Source organism: Oculina patagonica, chromosome 8 (assembly GCF_052425735.1).
Source record: "Oculina patagonica isolate OP01 chromosome 8, crgOcupat, whole genome shotgun sequence".
Taxonomy (NCBI): domain Eukaryota; kingdom Metazoa; phylum Cnidaria; class Anthozoa; order Scleractinia; family Oculinidae; genus Oculina; species Oculina patagonica.
This window is the reverse complement of record NC_135765.1, coordinates 706,193-725,779: the sequence shown is the minus strand read 5'-3', so window position 1 is coordinate 725,779 and position 19,587 is coordinate 706,193. Positions and strand designations below refer to the sequence as shown.

Genomic DNA, 19,587 nt, shown 5'->3' with positions numbered 1-19,587 from the left:
TCATTGCTTTAAAAAGCAAAAAAAATTATTACATATTTATTTCGTATCCGATGATTTAGTAAAATGAATTAAATTTCACCATACATCACTTTAATTTCCATATTGGTAATAAAATCACAGCGCCAGTATTATAAATCCCCTTATCTTTTTCATCTTTATTTCGTATTTCTTATTGAATGTTCTCGCTAACCACAAAAGATCTGCTGCATAGATTACTCTCAGCATTATTTAGAAGTTTACTAGAAATATCTCTTTTAGGCTTTGCGAATAAAAAATGATTTTTTTTATCGATAAAACGGGATAAAATGGGATAAAATATCAAGCAGGAAGCAGAAAGCGCGGGAAAAAAGGACTAAACCGGAAATTAAATCAAGTTGTTACCGGAAGCGGCTATCCAATCAAAATTTACATTTTGGGGTCATGTGACAAGAATGGCTTCGACATGGCGGCTGGTGTGAACTTATGTGATGTACGGATTGAAGAAACACTCAAAATACGAATAGGTAAGACTAAAACAACACGAGAATTACCTCAAGAATTGCTATACATTAACTGTGTAATTTTCCAGGGGAAGCGAAAAATCTGCCAGCGAGAAAGGAACCGAGATATTCACGAAACTGCTACTGTGTTGTGACTCTCGACCAAGAACAAGTATTTAGGACCTCGACAGTCGAAAAAAGTTTGTGGTGAGTTCCTCTTATAAATTTTGCATTTCCTCCACGGCCTTATATTTTAATTATTTCACAGACTCGTAGAATGAAGATGTGGTATTTAAATTGTGAGGTTTATAAGCGACTAAATTACTTGACATCAGCAAAGTTTTATTTCGTGTTGTCCTCGCTCTGACGATCAGAAAGATTTTATTTTGTACAACTCTAATTTAACGCACCGCGAATTTTTTGTGCGTTATTCTTGCGCGAGCTTGAAACCTTCATTTGCTTTGTTGTCTTAATATTTGAGCCTTCCAACCGTTGTTTTAGATTTTTATCTTATACGGAAAAAAACGTGAGGTGGTTTTGTGGTTTGCAAAGAAAATGGTGAACGTAAATCTCGTTTAGTCGGCAGTGTTTTATTTAATTTAGGTTTAATAGATTAGCAGCTACTTTCAAAGTGTGTCATACATTGTACCATGGCCAAGCCGTAAAGAAAAGGAATCGTTCGACAGTTGTTTGATCTAACAAATTCGATTAAATGCCGCTTTCTTCTGGTTAATATACCGGCGACCATGCAATACAGGAACTTCCAACATTTTTTTATGTTCCTGTTGTATAACTCACGCTGGGGAATGTTTTGTTTATTGTGTATTTTAAGTAAGTCTAAATGCTTACTCCTAGCTAGTATAATTTATTTTACTCTTCAACCTTGAGTGGAGTATTGTTTTATTTTGGGTTTAAGTGTTCATTAAATTATAAGGTTTGGGGGCATGTCAATTTTGATATTCCAACCTAATTGGTTTAAGTATTTTTCATTAATTTAATTTTGTATCATGCAAATTATTTTTAAGATGAATCTTGTTAAGGTTACTTGAAGAAATATGTTTTCCTTTATTCATTTTTTTCATTTCTACAGAAGTTGAGGTTAACTGAGTTAAATTCTTACAATTCTAAAAATTTAGAAATAGTACAAATTTCTCACATCTATTGTTAATTTAATTTATTTATTTTTGTGTGGTACTTAATAAAGGAAGGTGTTGCAAGGTTATAACATTTTTTTGAAATCCTGAACAATGGCATTTAAAACAAATATAAATAATTAATTCTGCACCTTCTTGAAAGATTGAACATCGTTGTTGATTATTTTTATAAACTTACGTTCTTGGCAAATTGAAAACGTCAGGAGTGTGGATGGAATGTTTGTGTCCCTTGTCAGAATTTCAAAATCCGATACTGTTTGTAGCGAGAAAATTATGATCAGCTGTAAATGCAGGGGATAACAATGGTAATTCTGTAGTATTGGTTCATCTCAATAATTATTGAACTTCCTCAAAACAACTGACAGCCTAAAACAAAAAGCTTATTCAGAATCCTGAGCAATTCTGATAATTCTCAACAACTTTTGCCTTACTAAAAGAATTAAAGAACACTTGTTTGAGTATTGATTTGCCCAATTAAAGATTAGAAATTAGTAAACAGTGAAAGAAAAGTTTCTTTAACTGCTTAAAACTCTGGTTGTTTGTGTTTGCAGCCCATTCTTTGGTGAAGATGTACATTTTGAAGTTCCAAGAGACTTTAGGACATTATGTTTTTACCTCTTTGATACCGACCTTATAGGAAAAGATACAGTATTGGGAAAGGTAAGCCTACAATGTAACTTACTTTCTCTCCGCAGACTTGAAAAATGAGCTAAAGAAATAAATTATCAATCACGACATATCTGAATTTATAAGCTTTGTCTTTTTTGTTTGTTTTGCCTGTTTTGGTTGCATTGTTTTATGCTCTTTACTAGCCTGTATTTTTGTCTAACCCATACCCACTGATGGTATCGGCTCATAGTGCTTGGTTTTTAAGTAGGCTTAAGCAAGTCACAAAGTTCTACATTCACTCTGGCATGTTCCTTGCAGGGAGCTTCAGCTTGTAGTTATGTTTTACTTTTAGTTCGCACAACCTTTTAACCTACCAGATCTTTGTGGGGAGATTCTTGTAAGTAAGGCTCTTGGTCATAGTGGAAGTCGTCTGTCATGCTGATCTGTGGAGAAGTGTCCCCCTATAAGTTGAAAGCTGTGTTATTTGTTTATTGCATTTGTTGATCTGTGAAAAATAGCTAAATGAACTGCAACATAAACTATAATATCTACGTACTTAGAGAAATCTCATTATTGCATGGTTTTAGCGAGGTAATTTGTAGTGTTAAAATGATTGTTTCAAGTATATTTTATAGACTGTATGGATGTTTCAATTGAATTTGTTTTGTTCTGTTAGGTTGCCATAAAGAAAGGTAGTGTGCATAGCTACCCTTCAGACTCATGGTTTCCTTTGGTTCATGTTGAACCTGACACAGAAGTTCAAGGAAGGATACATTTAGAAATCAAACATTACGAATTTATACCTGATAGTTCAGATGAAGATGAATTCTCTAGTACTCCCAAACTTAGTATAAGGTAGGTCTATACAAAATGCAGTAAATATATGAATACTGTCCACCCAAGCTTTGCCTTGAAACTATTGTTTGTGGGTATCCAAGCATAATGCGGGAAGGGTCTATTGTAGAGCTCAATAATTTTTATTAGAAGTTTGGGACATTGACTACTGTGTCATTATTAAAAGGGATTACAAGTCTATATTAATATCTCCTCCACATCCTAGATTAAAAAATATCTCCAGTAATACATGTTTAATGTACCCTTCTCCCTTTCCTCCTAACTGCTGTATGCTTGTGTTGTGTTAGGATTGTAGAGTGTACTGATTTATATGGATGTTATGGAAATGGAACATTTTCTGATCCTTACGTCAGCATTACTGTTCAAGGGCCACTCTCAAGGTCAGTGTTTATTACAGCTACTAGGAACGCCAGTGATGGCAACTCTTACATGAGCATATGAACAGATCTGATCATTAACCCTTTAACCGGCAGATTTCTGTGACTTTCTAAAGGTTTTTTCTGGGCTTATACATTCTGTAGAACTTCGTGATTGCATATAAGAAGTTCAAGTAAAAATGTGTGCTGTTTCGAAACACCGAGGGCTCAGATTTTTATTGTGACGTCAGTAGTCGGCAGTTGCTGTTTTCGTAGGCGAGCTGTTGGGCTTGAATTTGGCTCGTTTTGTGTTTATAAGTGATTTTTCGAGTCATTTTTCACTGCAGAAGCCCCCAGGCTGGCATCATTAAGCTAGAATGGTGGGTAGAGGCCAGCATCTGAAAGAAACCAGAGGTGAGAGATGATTTTGTCTTGATTGGAACGCCAGAAATATTCGAATCGAAAGATGGCGGTTCATGGGTAAAGTTGTCTCTCTGGCCGTTCTGTGGGTGGATTCCAAGACCTGCCAAGGCATTTTGGACGAGTTCTGACTTCCAAAGAATGCAATCGGTGCAACATTTTGCCGGCAGGATTGGGTGGCTCGACACTTATAAAAAATATATGGAATAAAGGTAGGAAGCCTTTCATGCCGCCGCCATGACTGTTTTTCCCAAGCATCCCTTTCGGTCAGCAACGAGGAAATTACAGGTTTGCAAGCATAGCTCTAATCGAATAGTAATTGCTGAGTCTGCTGAATGATTGATGGGAAATTTCCTTGGTGAACGGAAGGGAATAGGGTTGAAGTTTGCTGCAAATGTATATTTTTGAAGTCAGAATTATTTTTTCATTAAAAAAATGGAGGCAAAGATGTGTGTTTTTTGTTGTTGTCCTGTTACGTAGAAAACGGGCATTTTCAGATTTGCTGCTGAACAAACAACCATATGCAACAGAAATCAAGAGTTGTAGTCAGTTAGTTGGCTTTTAAAGCTATGAAAATTATCACTTTGCCATAAAAAGCAGTCATTACTATCATGTGCCCAGATATGTAAAAGCTAGAGATTTTTCAATCACTGCTGGTGTTTATCGTACACATATGTACGATTGCCGGTTAAAGGGTTAATGATTCTATTTTAAGTAATTCTTCCAAGCTGTGTCCAATTGTTTTGGAAGATCCCCCCTTGAACCATGTCTCTATCTGCATAGGAGATAATTTATAACACACTTGCCAAAGGCAACATTCCTAAATTCTTAGAGTCTTACTAATTGATTTTGGATGCTTTCTTTGGAAGTGTTTTCACCTTTCTTTTAATTGTTACTTTTACAGGTCAGAGCCTAAAAAGACCAAAGTCAAAAAAAGAACTTTAAATCCTCAATTTGAGGAATCATTTCTTTTTGAGGTACATGTATACAATTACTGTGACAGGAAATTAAACGTACTACTTCAAAAGCAGGCCGTATAGCTATTGCTGCATTTGAAAGGGTGGATAGGGCTATTCTTTGGATAAACTCCTCCACAGTGGCTTAGTGCAAAGAACTCAACTGTCAGAATAGTTATATATTTATGTGGTTGGTAGCTTTATCCATCCTTTGAACAACTGTGCTAGATCTATACACTTAAAACCATCTCTATCTGCCCATTTGGAGAGAGGCTAACTGCATAACTAAAAGACTATTCATCTGTCTGCTGTGGACATATTGGCTTCAAAGTCTGTTTGTGAGGAGACATGTTTGCATTAAGGATTGTCCACTTTATTAGGTGTTCACTTTGACAAATAAATATTGAGTTTGTTAATATTGTTCAGAGAGAGTTGACAGTAACATTATGTCACTCTATGAATAAACCATCGAATAGTTTTAATAAATAGTCTGGTTAAATTTAAAAAGTTTCCTTTAGTCAGATTCCTTATATTTATGGCTTAAAATTTTTGTTTTTTAGATACCTGATGATGATGTTGAAAGTTTGGTTTTAAGGTGTGTTGTAATTAATTATTACTATTTACCCTTCTTTCTGACTTCTTGGATTGTGGAAATTCATTGTTTTAGTATAAAACAGTTCAACACATTTTCGTTTGGTTAAACATTTTAGGTGCACAGCATGGAGTGCCAGTCTTATTGGGGAAGATATTTTCTTGGGAGAAGTAAGTGGAATGGATGGTTAAGTTAATGCCCCATTAAAAAGTAAAAGATGGCAGTATGGACAGCAGACAATTTGATTTATCATTCTAAGATTAAAGAACAACATCTGTCTTGAATGATATGGTGATATCAAGGATAAGCTGGGATGTAGCTAAGAAAACACTTATGGCCGGCTCATCAACAAGCCCAGCTGGCATTTCTTGCCTTGGCAGCTCTAAAAGTTTACCTAAGTCTCTGTTTTCATGTGAAATTTCAGACAGTGAAATAAGCCAGCAGCCAGCCCTTAGCAACATCCCTGGCATAAGTACAATTAGTTTGTCAAGTAGGAGATTAGTGTAGTTAACATCTAGTGTGATGCCGTATTATTTGACACCCTTCTTTTTCTGTAGGTCAGAGTTCCCCTTAGTAAATGTGATTTGTCGCCAACACATGAAGGATGGTGAGTCGTGATCATTTAGTAGTGCCATAAAAATTTGTCAAGCAATGACATATGATTAAATTGTAAACCACAGTAGATAAAGCTCTTTCATTCAGGCCTTCAAAAAAACTTGAATTCCTGCTTGCCCTTCAGACAGGCAGCTCTCAAATTTTGCTTGGTCAGGCAGTAATGCATGCTTGTCAAAGTTAACTTTTTTGGAAAATTTACAGTTTTCTTTGTTTAACTCCTTTACCTTGAAGAATTATGGGATTTGTCACCCATTAGACACTGAGTGAGATGCTATGTAGGGCAGGCTTTTAGCCAGGTGGGAGTCCAGGAATCCTATGAACAGCCACTTTTCAGAGAAAATTAAATATGAATAACTGTATACAGAGGGTTTTTTTAGAAAATTTGGAAATCTTTATTAGATACCTTTGCACTCATAGCTGCAGAAAAACACCTTTTTTTTAACATTTTTATTGCAATTACAAAACAGATTATTTACAAACACACTACTAACACTACATACTTTATATAACAACAGACGTATTACCACTAACTAACACTAATTACAAGTAACCTTGCATGCTCCTCAGGCCCTCCTATGGGGACAAAGTCAGGCCTTATAAAAATTTTGGACTCCCACTTTTAAATTCCTGGCTAAAAGCCTGATGTAGGGGATGGCAAGGCCAGGGGTGGATATATCCCATGACTCACAACAACATTGGCAAATAAAGTTAAATGACTTTTTTATTTTCTGGCACTCCTGTAGGTATTGGCTGGGTCCTCGCGAGGAGAAAAATGACCCTCCGAGCAAACAAGAGCTGGGCTCTTTGAGGCTGCGAGTTTGCCACACCCAAGACTATGTCTTCCCTTCAAGATTTTATGATCCTTTGAGGGAAACAATTTTAGGTATCAAGGATGGTCAGGTGGGTGAATAAAGTAACTTGGCTGTTTTGTAAGGCAGCATGAGACTTACAGGAAAGTTAGAGATATGAGCCATGAGATCTTCATGCACAAAATTAAACCTTAGGATTTTGACCAAATCCAACCTTTGCTACATTTGACACTTGTTACGGGCGTGTTACACCCGCTTTCAGTTTTACAAGCGTAGCTATCTTTCTACATTCATCTTTCGTCATAGTCTTTCGACGTGCTGTTTGAAACGAGCCAATCAAAACCATTGCATACCCTTTTTGGTTTCATGTGAGTGAGCCTGCAAGTTCAGAAGGTCATGCTAGTGGGCTATGATTGGTGGATTTCGATCCATCTTGTTTGTTTAGCACGTTGAATAATGGATGTCGATAGAAGCTATGTACGTAACACTGAAAGCGAATGAAAGTTGATTTGTTTCAAAAGGCACTGACTGTTTTTTCATAACATACAATGCCAGAAATCGTATGAAAAAACTGATAGCACTCTACTCCACGCTACTGATATTGTAGTGAAACACTCTTTATGCTAAGCAAAAGGGGAACAGTTTTTCACATATAATTTAATATTAAATGTAATGTTATTATTATTATTAGGATGTCCAGACGACTGCTGCCCATATACTTGGTGACCTTGTGAAAGATAAGGCTTCAGTGGCACGCTCACTTGTCAGAGTCTTCTCTCACCATAACCAGGTTTGCTCATACTATGGTTTGCTGTTCTCATTTGTTTTTTATGATACACCTTGGTAATAGAAAACATTAGCTACCTTGTAATTTATTGTCATCCCAACAAATTTTTTTTAGCAAAATTATTAGAGTGATTAGACAATGAAAAATAGATTTAAGGTCTTTTGGTTGATTAAACCTCAGATGGAGTGTTTCAGGCTCGAACACTGCCAGTCATTGCCCTTGTGTTGTGTTCTTGGGCAACACCCTTATTCTCAGTGCATCTCTCCACCCAAGAGTATAATGGGCCTACCAGCATTTACTATTAGGTCAACCTGGCAAAATGCTGGAGGGTTAACCTACTGTAGCATCCAGGGGGTGGAGCATGTTCAGACCCTTTTGGCCAAGTGCACACTTAACCTGAACAGTTTATTGTGTCTTTAGTAACTTTCCACAATCCCCTGACTTCTTTATAAGTGGATCTTTACTGCTCAAGTGTTTAGCCACCTCACAGTGATCATTTGATTATTCCTTTTGTTGATAATTTCAGGTTGTAGACTTCACTAAGCTAGTTGTAGATCATGAAGTCCATAATACAAAGTGAGTTAAATACCATTGAATAGTAACCTACTTTAATATTCTGTCAAACTGACACATTTCCAGTTCATTTGATTTTGATGAAGATGTGAGGAAAGCAAAACCTTTTCCCTACTTTCCTGCTTTCTTGGATACTTGCAAAAATGTGTCTACACTGATGGAGCGACTGACCGACCGGCCAGCTGGCTGACCAACCGACTGTTTGACCGACCGACATTGACTGACCAACTGTTCAACCAACTGACATTGTCCGACCAACCAACCGACTACTGACTGGCTGACTGACCAACTGATGCACTGTGTGACTGATTTTTCCTTTTCACTATGAAATGAATTGGTAGACCAATGTTGTTTGAAGTGTTTATGTGGCCATTTTTAGCTTGTGATGAGAATTTGTGTGTTCACTAACTCATGATTGACAAAGACATACAGGATTGATGGATTTGCCTACACTAGACAACACTCTCACACCGACAAATGTTGTGTTTTTCTTTCAGAGATTCCAATACACTTTTTAGAGGCAATTCTGTAGCGACCAAGTCAGTTGATGAGTTCATGAAACATGCTGGCATGTATTACCTTCATGATACCATTAAATGCCTTGTAGATGAGGTGAGATGGAGCCACTTGGAAACATGTGTTACCTAGTGACTGACAAAGATGAATGCAGGAAAATACCAAAATTTATTGTCTTCCTTCTTCTGCAGATTTTTGATGACCACAAACGTTGTGAAATTGATCCGGCAAAACTGAGGGAAGGAGAATCATTAGAAGCAAATTTGGTGAGCTTGTGCACCTTACATGAAGTACTCCTTATTTATGGGAGGCACCCTGCATCCTGCAATGTTGACTGTATTCTGATTTGATATTTTGTTTCGTGATTGTGATAGGTCAATCTCAGAGGGTATGTGAACAGATTATTTGCTGCCATCACTTGCTCAGCCATGGCATGCCCAACCGTTATGTGTCAGGTGTTCCACAACATAAGAGAGGCTGCTGTCTGGAAATTTCCACGTAATGACACTTTGAATGTTTGTTTAAACATAGCTTCATACAGGATGGGGCAAAAGTGTCCATTTTAGGGACGTGTTTGTATTTAAACAGTCGCATATATAAAGGTTTTAAAGGACCTTAATGACCATAATAATTTAAGGTTATTTTCAAAGTTAGAGAAACTTATTACATTGTAACATGCCAATAAATTTTTTAACTTAGTGTAATTTTAGAGGTGTTATTATTGTATGTATGGCTTGGAACTCAATTAAGTGTCAGTAATAGGGAAGTAACTGTATCATGTTGTCCATTTATGGAAACGTTTCACTGTAAACACCTTGCATGCCCTTAAAAATCAAAGCTGGCAATGCAAGCAACTTTTTTACTCTTAGCACAGCAATATGTAATTTTCTTTTGTAAATTCCTGAGATATCAATTGAATGTGTGTTTGTGACTTGTTACATTTTGCTCAGTCTTATGATCTATCATTGTTTTGTTTTGATTTAGATGATGACGACGTTTGTTACACATCAGTTAGTGGATTTGTGTTCCTCAGATTTTTTGCTCCTGCTATATTAAACCCTAAATTATTTCAGATGCGAAACGAGCACCCAGTAAGTGATGAGATTAACTGAAATGTTCACATTTTATAGTTATTCATAGTTATCATAATTATTATAACTTAATTACTTCTTTAGGCTAGACAAAGAAAAGAAAGAATTAAAAAATGAGTCAAGCAAAGATGAAAATGGTGTTTATGTTGTGGGTTAATTTTATACTTGGTTTAAAATTTTTCAAACCAGTTTGATTTTTATTTTTCATTATTTTATGTTCATTATCATAATTTGAAACAAAGGGAAATAAAAATCAAACTGGTTTGAAAAATTTGTAACCAAAGATAAAACTAAACCATGACATTTACAATGATTGCTTGCTAAGCTTGTAGCATGATGTCTGTGGTGTGACAGGACATATATTGACTGCAGGGTTGGAAATAAAGGAAAAACAGATTGATGGTGATTTTTTGTGAAGATACAAACGATAAAGATTTGACCACTTTAAAAATATGGTTTTTGACTTGAGTAAATTTTATTTAATTTTTTGCTGGTAAATTTGATCGGTAATTACCAATCACCGGTCGTTATTTCCAACCCTGAACTGGCCATGGTGTCTGCCTGTTAACAATTGTGAACCTGTTTTAGCTGCAGGCAGCTGTGGAAAGCTTTGTGTAGCGGTGCAACATCTTCTTTATTTTGTTCTCTGTTTTTGTGTTAGGATGCACAGACAGCAAGGACTCTTACACTTATATCCAAAGCAATACAAAGTTTAGGGAATGTTGTGAGCTCTGTACTGGTAGGTGGATACCCATTTTTTCTGAAAAATAAGAAGATTTTACGGTAAAATGTTGAAACAGAAAACCTTCTGCAAGATAAAAATTGAATTCTTCTGTGTATTTTGTTTATGAAAATAGTGTGGACAAGTGAAGGAGCCTTACATGGAAACATTGAAGTCATTAATTCTCGACCAGGAACACATTACTGCTGTCAAAAGGGTAGGTCTTGTAGTCATTCCTGGTTTTACATAATCTATGTATCTGAGTCTTTTTACCAGAAAGAAAAAATACACTTAACTGCACAATTTTAATTGTGAACATTCCTTTTAAAACACAAAACACACTGCAGCTCTTCTATGGAAATGTAAGACCTGTCAGTTGAGAAGTCGGGATTGTTTAATTTCTTTTTGAAGGCTTAGTTATAACTTTTTATTGTTTCAGTTTCTGGAAATCATCTCATCACCCAGCAGAGCACAAGGACTACCTGTAGACTCCACCATTGTTCTCAAGGAAGGGTGAGTCACCCACATTAGCAACTTACAATCCTGTGTTTGTTGAAAGTGTATGTATGAAATGAAGCCAAATATGACAGCATCTACAACATTATTCATTTAGAACGTTGATATTTTTGAGCTTACTCTTAAAAGACAGATAAACAGAAGCCTAAAGGTTCTTAGACTTATGAGTAGTTTATTGATTGATATTTTTGTATTACTATTTCATCAGAATGTTAATAAAGAGAGCTCAAGGACGAAGCAGGCTAGGATTCAAAAATTTCAAAAAGAGGTTCTTTGTTTTGACCAACAAAGGACTTTCGTACTCCAAAGACAAAACCAAGTCTACCCTTGGACACATTCCTGTGTGTGACATCTTAGGAGCAGAAAGTCTTGGAGAGGACTCCTTCCATTTAAAACTGGTAAGATTAAAGAACATTCATTGCCCAAAAAAGGTAGATTATTTTGAGTGGGAATACTGAAAGCTCTTTAATTTAATTTCTCAGCCCTTGGCTTAATTCAGGGCAATCCTATCCTTCACTAGCCGTGATGCTCATTAAAGTACGACAAAGACTGCAAGATGGATTAAACTATTGAGGTTCACGATTAACATCTGGTTGCTTTTTTTCACTTCAGATGGTACAAATAATTCAACCTGACAGACATCTCTATGTCCAGGCAAGCAACACTGTTGAAGAAAGAGAATGGTAAGTAAGCAAACAAACAAACAAACAATGTTTAGTGAGGTACATGTATATGGCACCATATTGGTAACAGAGGGTTTTTAAGGTAAACTCTATTAAAACCAGGCCATAGTGTTGTCTTTTTGTGAAGAGAAGAAAAAAAATCTCAACCTAAGGAAAACCATAAAGAAAAGTCAAATGGTGAATGTTAAGTTGATGTTTAATAATTTGTTATATGACTGCACGGGCACGCACTACACATTACAGTTAACTAGAACCATAATCACAATATTACATGTATTATCTGTTCCAACGTCCTTACAACGGTTAGCTATTTTACTTTATTTTTTGTATTTCTTACCTATGGATAAAACACATCAGACATATCAATAATTTAGTTGTTGTGATTTAGGACCCGTGCACTACGTAAAGTGTGTCAGAGCAATCCACACAGAGTTCAGAAATATCACCCAGAAGCGTTTGTATGTGGAAAATGGCTATGGTAAGAACACGAGAAAATTTCCTGTGAAATATATCAGCAGGTATAAAGAAGTAATGAGGTTTAAAGGGACTGTGTCACGGCTGAGTTAAGTTTAGTTTTTGAAGTCTTGCCAAATACTCGCTATGAAACTTAACGTTTCCAAAGAAACTACTCCTAGTCCTATACATCCAAATGACAAAACCATAGCTTTATTGCAACCAAATGTGTCTCCAAGGTGTTATAATTTAAAGATACAAGCAATCGAGGCTAACTTTGAAAACTGTTCAGCCCAACAATATTTCAAAAAACCATATTGCAATCCGTTTCAAGCATCGTCACTTTTGGCCATCCATACCTTCTTTTGCATTTGCTGAGTTATTGAAATGTTCTTTCACTGTTTTAAGAGCTGATTTTTATATTTCACCGAATTTGATGGTCATTTCCGGCGCCTAAAATTGGCTAAAATCCGTGACACAGTCCCTTTTTATGGTAATCGAAAGGACCAAATTCATGGAATTGACACCGTCTGAAAAGAACACTATCAGTATCCAAAAAAGTTAATTATTTTGTTTGGTTGTTGGCGTCAATTAAATTTGCCTTTTATATTAGCAATCTTAAGGGATGCTAAGAATGTACTTATACAGTACCTTCATTGTGGAATGGCCTCGCCTTTATTTTAGAAACGAATGGCCCGAGTATGAATAATGACAATGTCAACAAGGGACTTCCAGGTTAAAAGAAAACTATAACATATTTAGCAATGAACTTTTATTCGTTTGTCTCACGATAGAATCGCCTTGAGATGTTGATCGCGACGTTTTGACTGCAATACTGCTACAGAGACATACGGCTTGCTCATACACAAACCTCCGCAGTTTCGGAGCACGCAAACGAAACGGGGCATATTCCTTTATGGAGTCAAGTCAAGTTTATCGATCGTGACCCTAATCGATACACACGCAGGGTCAAAGAGGCTATCCAAATAAGACTTCATTCTATAACATCAATAGAGACAGCGGAATTGAAATTCCTAAAGCATGGATACCTACCATCAGAAAACACAGCCGTTCAACTACAAAGTGGACCTCTAAGGGAACAACATCTGTTAGTCGGAATAATAATGAGGATCGAAATGCACCAATAGCAGCGAACCAACGTGCATAAAAAGCGACGCGTAAACAATCGACCTCATGGCCTGGTGAAGACTAACAGTATTGCAGTCGAAACGTCGCGGTCAACATCTAAAAGCGATTCTATCGTGAGACAAATGAATAAACGTTCATTCCTATCTTACACCACGATGAACAATATTCACATCCTTAATGACATGAAACATATTTGTTACTTTTGCAGCTGCAAAGAACGGTCAGAAAAAGCCACAGGCTGCACACCTATAACAGAGTAAGAAAATGCTGATGCTTGTATAGAGCAGTTTTCAATTGAGTGTCGTAAAACCAAACCCAACGTAATCACTCTGGCCAATCACAAAGAACACTGACAATCCAGTGAACCAATCAAAACTCGAAGCCAAAACATGGAGCCCACACGAAGCGCGGGAAAACGTGCACGAGCGAGTCATGAATGGTTTTGGTTTTACTTCTGATTGGCTTAGAAAGTGACGCGAGAGTTTTTAACCAATCACCAAACGTAGTAATGCAAAACCAATGCAAATACAAAATACTTCGACGCTCAAGTGAAAACTGCTCTAATAATTGAGTATTACTAGAGACAAGAGTTTGACAGTTAATTGTACTGTTTTGTGTCTTAGCAAATATGACTTTTGTTTTGTTTTTTAGAGTGCCTCAACCTAAATGTGTGAATGTAGCTATAGATTGTGATCGCGAGATTGAGAGAATACACTCATTGTTCCTAATAAACCTCGACAAGTTGGACGAATTACAAAGTAAGTTTCATTTCATATTAATAATTACTTTTTTACTGTTTTGTGTTATACGATATTGATTTTATTCTTCCGAGGTCAAAACTTGAAATTGTGATTTTATTAGGACTGATAAAACTACGTTTTTAACGTTAAAATCAATTATGGCGCGAAATTAATTTCGCTTGAGGCAATCAAGCAACCTTTCATCTTAGAGCTAGCCCGACCTCTTTGTATAACAGGATCAAAATGGGCCAGTAGTGTAGCAGCTCTCGGAAGCTAGTAATTCAATTGGTCCTAGTGTAGCCGTTGCTATTGTTTTTGGGGCTAGGGGCAATGTTCTTGTTGTTTGTTCTATTGTTCTCTAGAAGGGTAGCGAGCCATTCATGTAAGTCCTGGAGAGAGCTGCTACCCGACCCAAATGGGCAACACCGAGTCATAGCCCTGGTCACACACGGACATAATCGTGATTAATAACGTTAACATGCTGTTGCTAAGGCGTTTATCTATTAAGGCTGGTTCTCATATAATCCCCCCGATCGTTTCTATCGCATCGATCGTTTGCAGCTACTCGGAGACGATCTTAGGCGATGGAAGCGAGTGGAAGCGATCGGGGGTTCTCCGATCGCCTGGTATGAGCGAAGACCTACAAAATACAATCATTTTAGCCCTAGATCCAGCACAATGACAGCCCTCAATGAAAGAGCAAAACTTGTGGCCTCCTATCTTCTCAGTTATTGCAGTTTTACGGCGAGGAAGGGAAAGAGAAGCTAGAAGGGTAGAACAAGGGCGATCCAAACGGTCGTGATCGCCCCAATCGCCGCAGACGTTAGCGATCGTCTGTGTGTTGTTTTCGTATAATCGCCCAGTCGAAAGAAATCTTTTTTGAAGTGAGAGGGGAGATAGAAACGATCGGGGCGATTATATGAGAACCGGGCTTTAACCTGCACGCAGCCGTCTCCTATTTGATTTGTTGCACGCAAAAAAAAAAAGGGGGTGGGGGTGTGGGGGATGGGGGTGAAGAAATAGGAGACTGCTGCTCGCAGGCTATCATTTATGGGTGGTTCATGATTCATTGCTTACTATTAATTTGTTTTTACCTCAGCTGAATGCGAAAGTCAATGTGAAAACTGCACGGCGGAAGGAACAACGCAGGAAATCTGGAAACAAAAGTTGACGACAATAAATGATATCCGCTCACACATCATCAGCTTAGAACAAGAGCACAAACAACACCGTAAAATAACACATCGACTCACTAGACATGGGAGCAAGTAAGTAATACTGAGCGTACATCTGAAACGTTTTACTGATAAAAAGGCAAGGTTGTTAAAACGCCTATAGTGGATCCTGATTTCTTTAACCTCCAACGGAAACGAAAATTGCTTCGAGAAATCGGGAGTAAATTTACGGAAAAGTACTATCCAAGGGAAACGAAACTTGGTTCGTGAAATCGGGAGTAAATTTACGGAAAAGTACTATCCAAGGGAAACGAAACTTGGTTCGTGAAATCGGGAGTAAATTTACGGAAAAGTACTATCCAAGGGAAACGAAACTTGGTTCGTGAAATCGGGAGTAAATTTACGGAAAAGTACTATCCAAGGGAAACGAAACTTGGTTCGTGAAATCGGGAGTAAATTTACGGAAAAGTACTATCCAAGGGAAACGAAACTTGGTTCGTGAAATCGGGAGTAAATTTACGGAAAAGTACTATCCAAGGGAAACGAAACTTGGTTCGTGAAATCGGGAGTAAATTTACGGAAAAGTACTATCCAAGGGAAACGAAACTTGGTTCGTGAAATCGGGAGTAAATTTACGGAAAAGTACTATCCAAGGGAAACGAAACTTGGTTCGTGAAATCGGGAGTAAATTTACGGAAAAGTACTATCCAAGGGAAACGAAACTTGGTTCGTGAAATCGGGAGTAAATTTACGGAAAAGTACTATCCAAGGGAAACGAAACTTGGTTCGTGAAATCGGGAGTTACGAGAAACCGAGGATTCGAAAAATTGGGATTCTACTGTTTTGAATTAAAAAAAAAAAGATTATATTCTGAAAGTTGTAGGCAAACATATAAAACAATGTTGCCACCTTACTGTAGCGGCATGTTGTGATACAGGGTAAACGAAAAATTACTCATTGTAAAACACCAGACAATCACTGTGTCTCGCAACGTTGGTCGTGTTACACCAGGCAAGGTTTCGTGCACATTGTCTCGCAACAGACAACAAAATCAAGTTGCACAAAACACTGCCCTGTGTAACAGCGCCAAAAAATGGTGAAGACGTGAACGCAAACTCTAAGAAATCCTGACCCGGTTGGGTTAAATTGCTGAAGAAAAGTTGCGTTTTTACTTGCATTGCATTGATGTCAACTATTGTATGGTGTTTTTGGCTTTTAACAGAATAATGGATGCAATAAAGTTATTAACAATGATTTCGATGTTTTTTTTCCTTCTCCAGAAAATGTCCATGGGGCCCTACTCAAGAATCTCCTGATCCATTTAGACGTCATTTAATCTTACAGTAGTTTATTGTATGTATATATCATGCGTGTTGAGGTGTAACATGAGTTGTCTTTGCTAGAATACTGTTTAAAGGGACTATGTCACGGGGATTGCGCAGGTGTTTGGTCTAAACTGTTCTGAAATAAGTGGTAAAAACTTTACCCATGAAAAACATTATCTTTGAACATTAAACTGAAGATATAATCTTTATTTGTGGTTAAAAATCAAAATTCGGCTATAAATATCGATTTTTTTTTTAAAAGGCGCGCGGAAACAACTTGAAAACGTTGGCTAACGTTTTCAAATTGCAATCCATTTCCATCCGAGCCATCCGCAGCCAAACGCGCTTTAAAACAGTTTCAGTGCTCTAAAATAGCAATTGTAAATAAAAATGGACCATTATTTTTAAGTTTCCTACGACACAAATATAAGTTTTGGCTATTCTAAAATCTGTTAAAATTCGTGACATAGTCCCTTAAACTGTCTCATAAAAAAGGTTCAAAGAACGTAATCCGATAGTACATATACCCATCACTCAAAAACTGCAATCTTCAATCATTGTTAACCATTGTAAGAGCGAGGTTTATCAAGGTGAAGCATAAAATAATGTAGCATTTATTAATTTAATATATATTTGTATTTTAATTTTTAAAGCTGAGGTGTTAAATTGCTATTTTTTTTATGTTGTTTAAGCTTTTAATCTGATTGGTTAACATAAGTTTGTTTTGTGTTAGTTCATTGTAATAATTGTAAAAAAAGAAAATTGTTCAAGGCAGTTTTTACTTAATATTTGAAATTTTGAAATTGGATTATACTGAAGCAGTGTAGATAGAAACTAAATTGGTTTTATCAGTCAATTCCCGGGAATAACATTACAGTCGGGGGAACAAGTGCCAGTTGATGGCGACATCACTTCCCCGAAAAGTGACTGAGCCCGCGGTTTTCATCCCAAGAGTTGCTAAGCAACATAACGTATTTGTACGCGCGATTGCTTTCGGCGTACTCGTGAGTGCTCGCGCAAGTTTTTGATTGGACGAAATAATTCGGAAGTTCTTCGAGTGCTTCAAAGAAGACTTGCCAAGACCGGCACTTATTCCCCCGACTGTGTGTTAGTTAAATATGTAGTTATGACGTGAATGGGTATTTTAAAAAAAGAATAACACACTCATGGTAAAGATTATAATAATATTTTATGATATTTGACTCACCAGGCAAATAATTAACTATATTTTCTTAGACTTTTGAAACATATTGCGTTTAGTTTAAACAAAAAGCATTGTTTTTGGCAAGCGTTTGCAGTGTAAATGCTGTTGCTTGGCTCTCAATTAAACACCTGCACTTTTCGAAAATATTTTGAAGTAACACAAATAATTTTAGTTTTACAAACAATTGTTGATTCCATTTGGAAAGTCTCTAAAAGAAACGTTCATACAACGTAGGCAGTGTTGTACTCTGGTAGTAAAGCATTTGTCATTACAATCCAAGATACCAAAAGTAGCGCCCCCACCCCCACATGAAAGTAGCGGATAGGAGATAGTGTAAAACTCCCATGCAATTATAGAAATTTTGAAGTGAGCCATGCTAGTTTTCATTCTGTTATAGTTATGACATTTGTGGCTTTTTGCCTCGAAGGGCTACTACGGTCAAAATCAGGGGCGTCACTTACGGTAGCCAGAAATCTGTTGGCTGTTTCTTTATTATTCAATCCACTTCAACTACAACAGTTAGCACATAATAGGCTACTAATTTTAGTTACATGTAAGGGGTTTAAAGGCTATTAGAAATAGAAATACAGCACAACTCTGTAAGAACTTTCCTGAAATTTCATGCCATTCCTGAAATTGTGGGATATAAACAGTACTCAGCTGAAACAAATTTTCTTTTCCTTCCGCAAACTGTTTTTGCACTCACTGCCTCTACAAAAAGTAATGGCCTTTTTCCACAAAGATTTTTTTGTTTGATTTGAGCTGTATTTTTGCTGCTTGGCAATGATTCACTATATGCGTTGCTTTATTATTTTTGTAATATAAGTTTTCTCCTCATGCTTAAACCATCTTGATGTATAATTAGTTGAAAATTTTTTGCATTTAAATGTAAATTATTTTATTGGTTAGGTTGAAGATTACTAGTATTTATTAAGGTCAGCTGGTCAGACCAGGCTTCGTTTTATTTAATTACTTGATTGTATACATTACACAGCAGAATCAATCCTTTTCCAATTTGCATTCTCACTATAAAGCTATTTTTACGCCCTGTTCTGCAGTGAATTTTTCGTTACCAAACTTGCGTGTAATGGTGCTGAAGATACAGGTAGTTTTAGAGTGGTTTTCACTTGAGAGTCAAAAGTAATTCGCGTTTGCATTGGTTTTACATTACAACACTCAAGGATTGGTTTAAAACTCTCGCGCCATTTGCTCAACCCGCAGAAGTAAAACCAAAACCAATCGTGACTCGCTCGCGCACGTTTTCCCGCGCTTCGTACCGGCTACGTGTATTTGCTTCGAGTTTTGATTGGTTTACTGGATTGTCTGTGTCCTTTGTGATTGGCTAGAGTGATTACTTTGGTTTTGGTTTCACGACACAATTGACAACTGCTCTATAATGGGACTGGAGTTACACACTGCAGTGGTTACAAGCTGTTGGTTATGGTAATTTTACTTTGTATGGAACTGTCTGATAATGCAAATGTGTATCTCTAGTAGCTGAGCGTGTTATGTAGGGTAATTTTTGGTGTGTTTTGTATCAGTCTCACAGTAGCACCATATAACAACCTTATGCACGTGAAGTTTATTGTATTGCTGAACACTGCATTCAAAGTTCACAAAAAATTACACCGAAGAACAGGGCGTTTAGTTTAAGTCGTAAATAGAAATTAATTGAGCTGGCTTGTTATTTTAAAATAAGAGTATCAAAAAAATGTGAAATCTATCGTAGAAGCCCATGTTGGACAAATAAAATAAAAAAAAAAACAATTACCGTAATGATTCGATTTAGCGCCCTCCTTCCAATAAGCG

The 19,587-nt window shown here is 36.8% G+C and overlaps 2 protein-coding genes across 2 annotated transcripts in view; one reads left to right on the top strand and one right to left on the bottom strand.

The window, feature by feature from the left end:
* The window catches only part of LOC144662416 (profilin-2-like), a 168,062-nt gene that overhangs the window by 105,696 nt on the left and 42,779 nt on the right, over positions 1 to 19,587 (bottom strand). The gene's annotated exons all lie outside the window — the stretch shown is intronic.
* LOC144662171 (ras GTPase-activating protein 3-like) lies at positions 340 to 17,442 on the top strand. Its single transcript, XM_078522923.1, has 26 exons — positions 340 to 503; positions 569 to 686; positions 2,185 to 2,293; positions 2,919 to 3,097; positions 3,385 to 3,477; positions 4,778 to 4,850; positions 5,390 to 5,424; positions 5,540 to 5,591; positions 5,979 to 6,028; positions 6,780 to 6,936; positions 7,537 to 7,635; positions 8,159 to 8,208; positions 8,703 to 8,817; positions 8,913 to 8,987; positions 9,096 to 9,219; positions 9,706 to 9,812; positions 10,474 to 10,551; positions 10,670 to 10,750; positions 10,973 to 11,046; positions 11,258 to 11,447; positions 11,662 to 11,732; positions 12,121 to 12,210; positions 13,543 to 13,590; positions 13,986 to 14,092; positions 15,174 to 15,342; positions 16,530 to 17,442. Exons 1-26 carry the CDS (start codon positions 443 to 445, stop codon positions 16,594 to 16,596), a joined length of 2,472 nt encoding a protein of 823 aa, XP_078379049.1. The 5' UTR covers positions 340 to 442; the 3' UTR covers positions 16,597 to 17,442.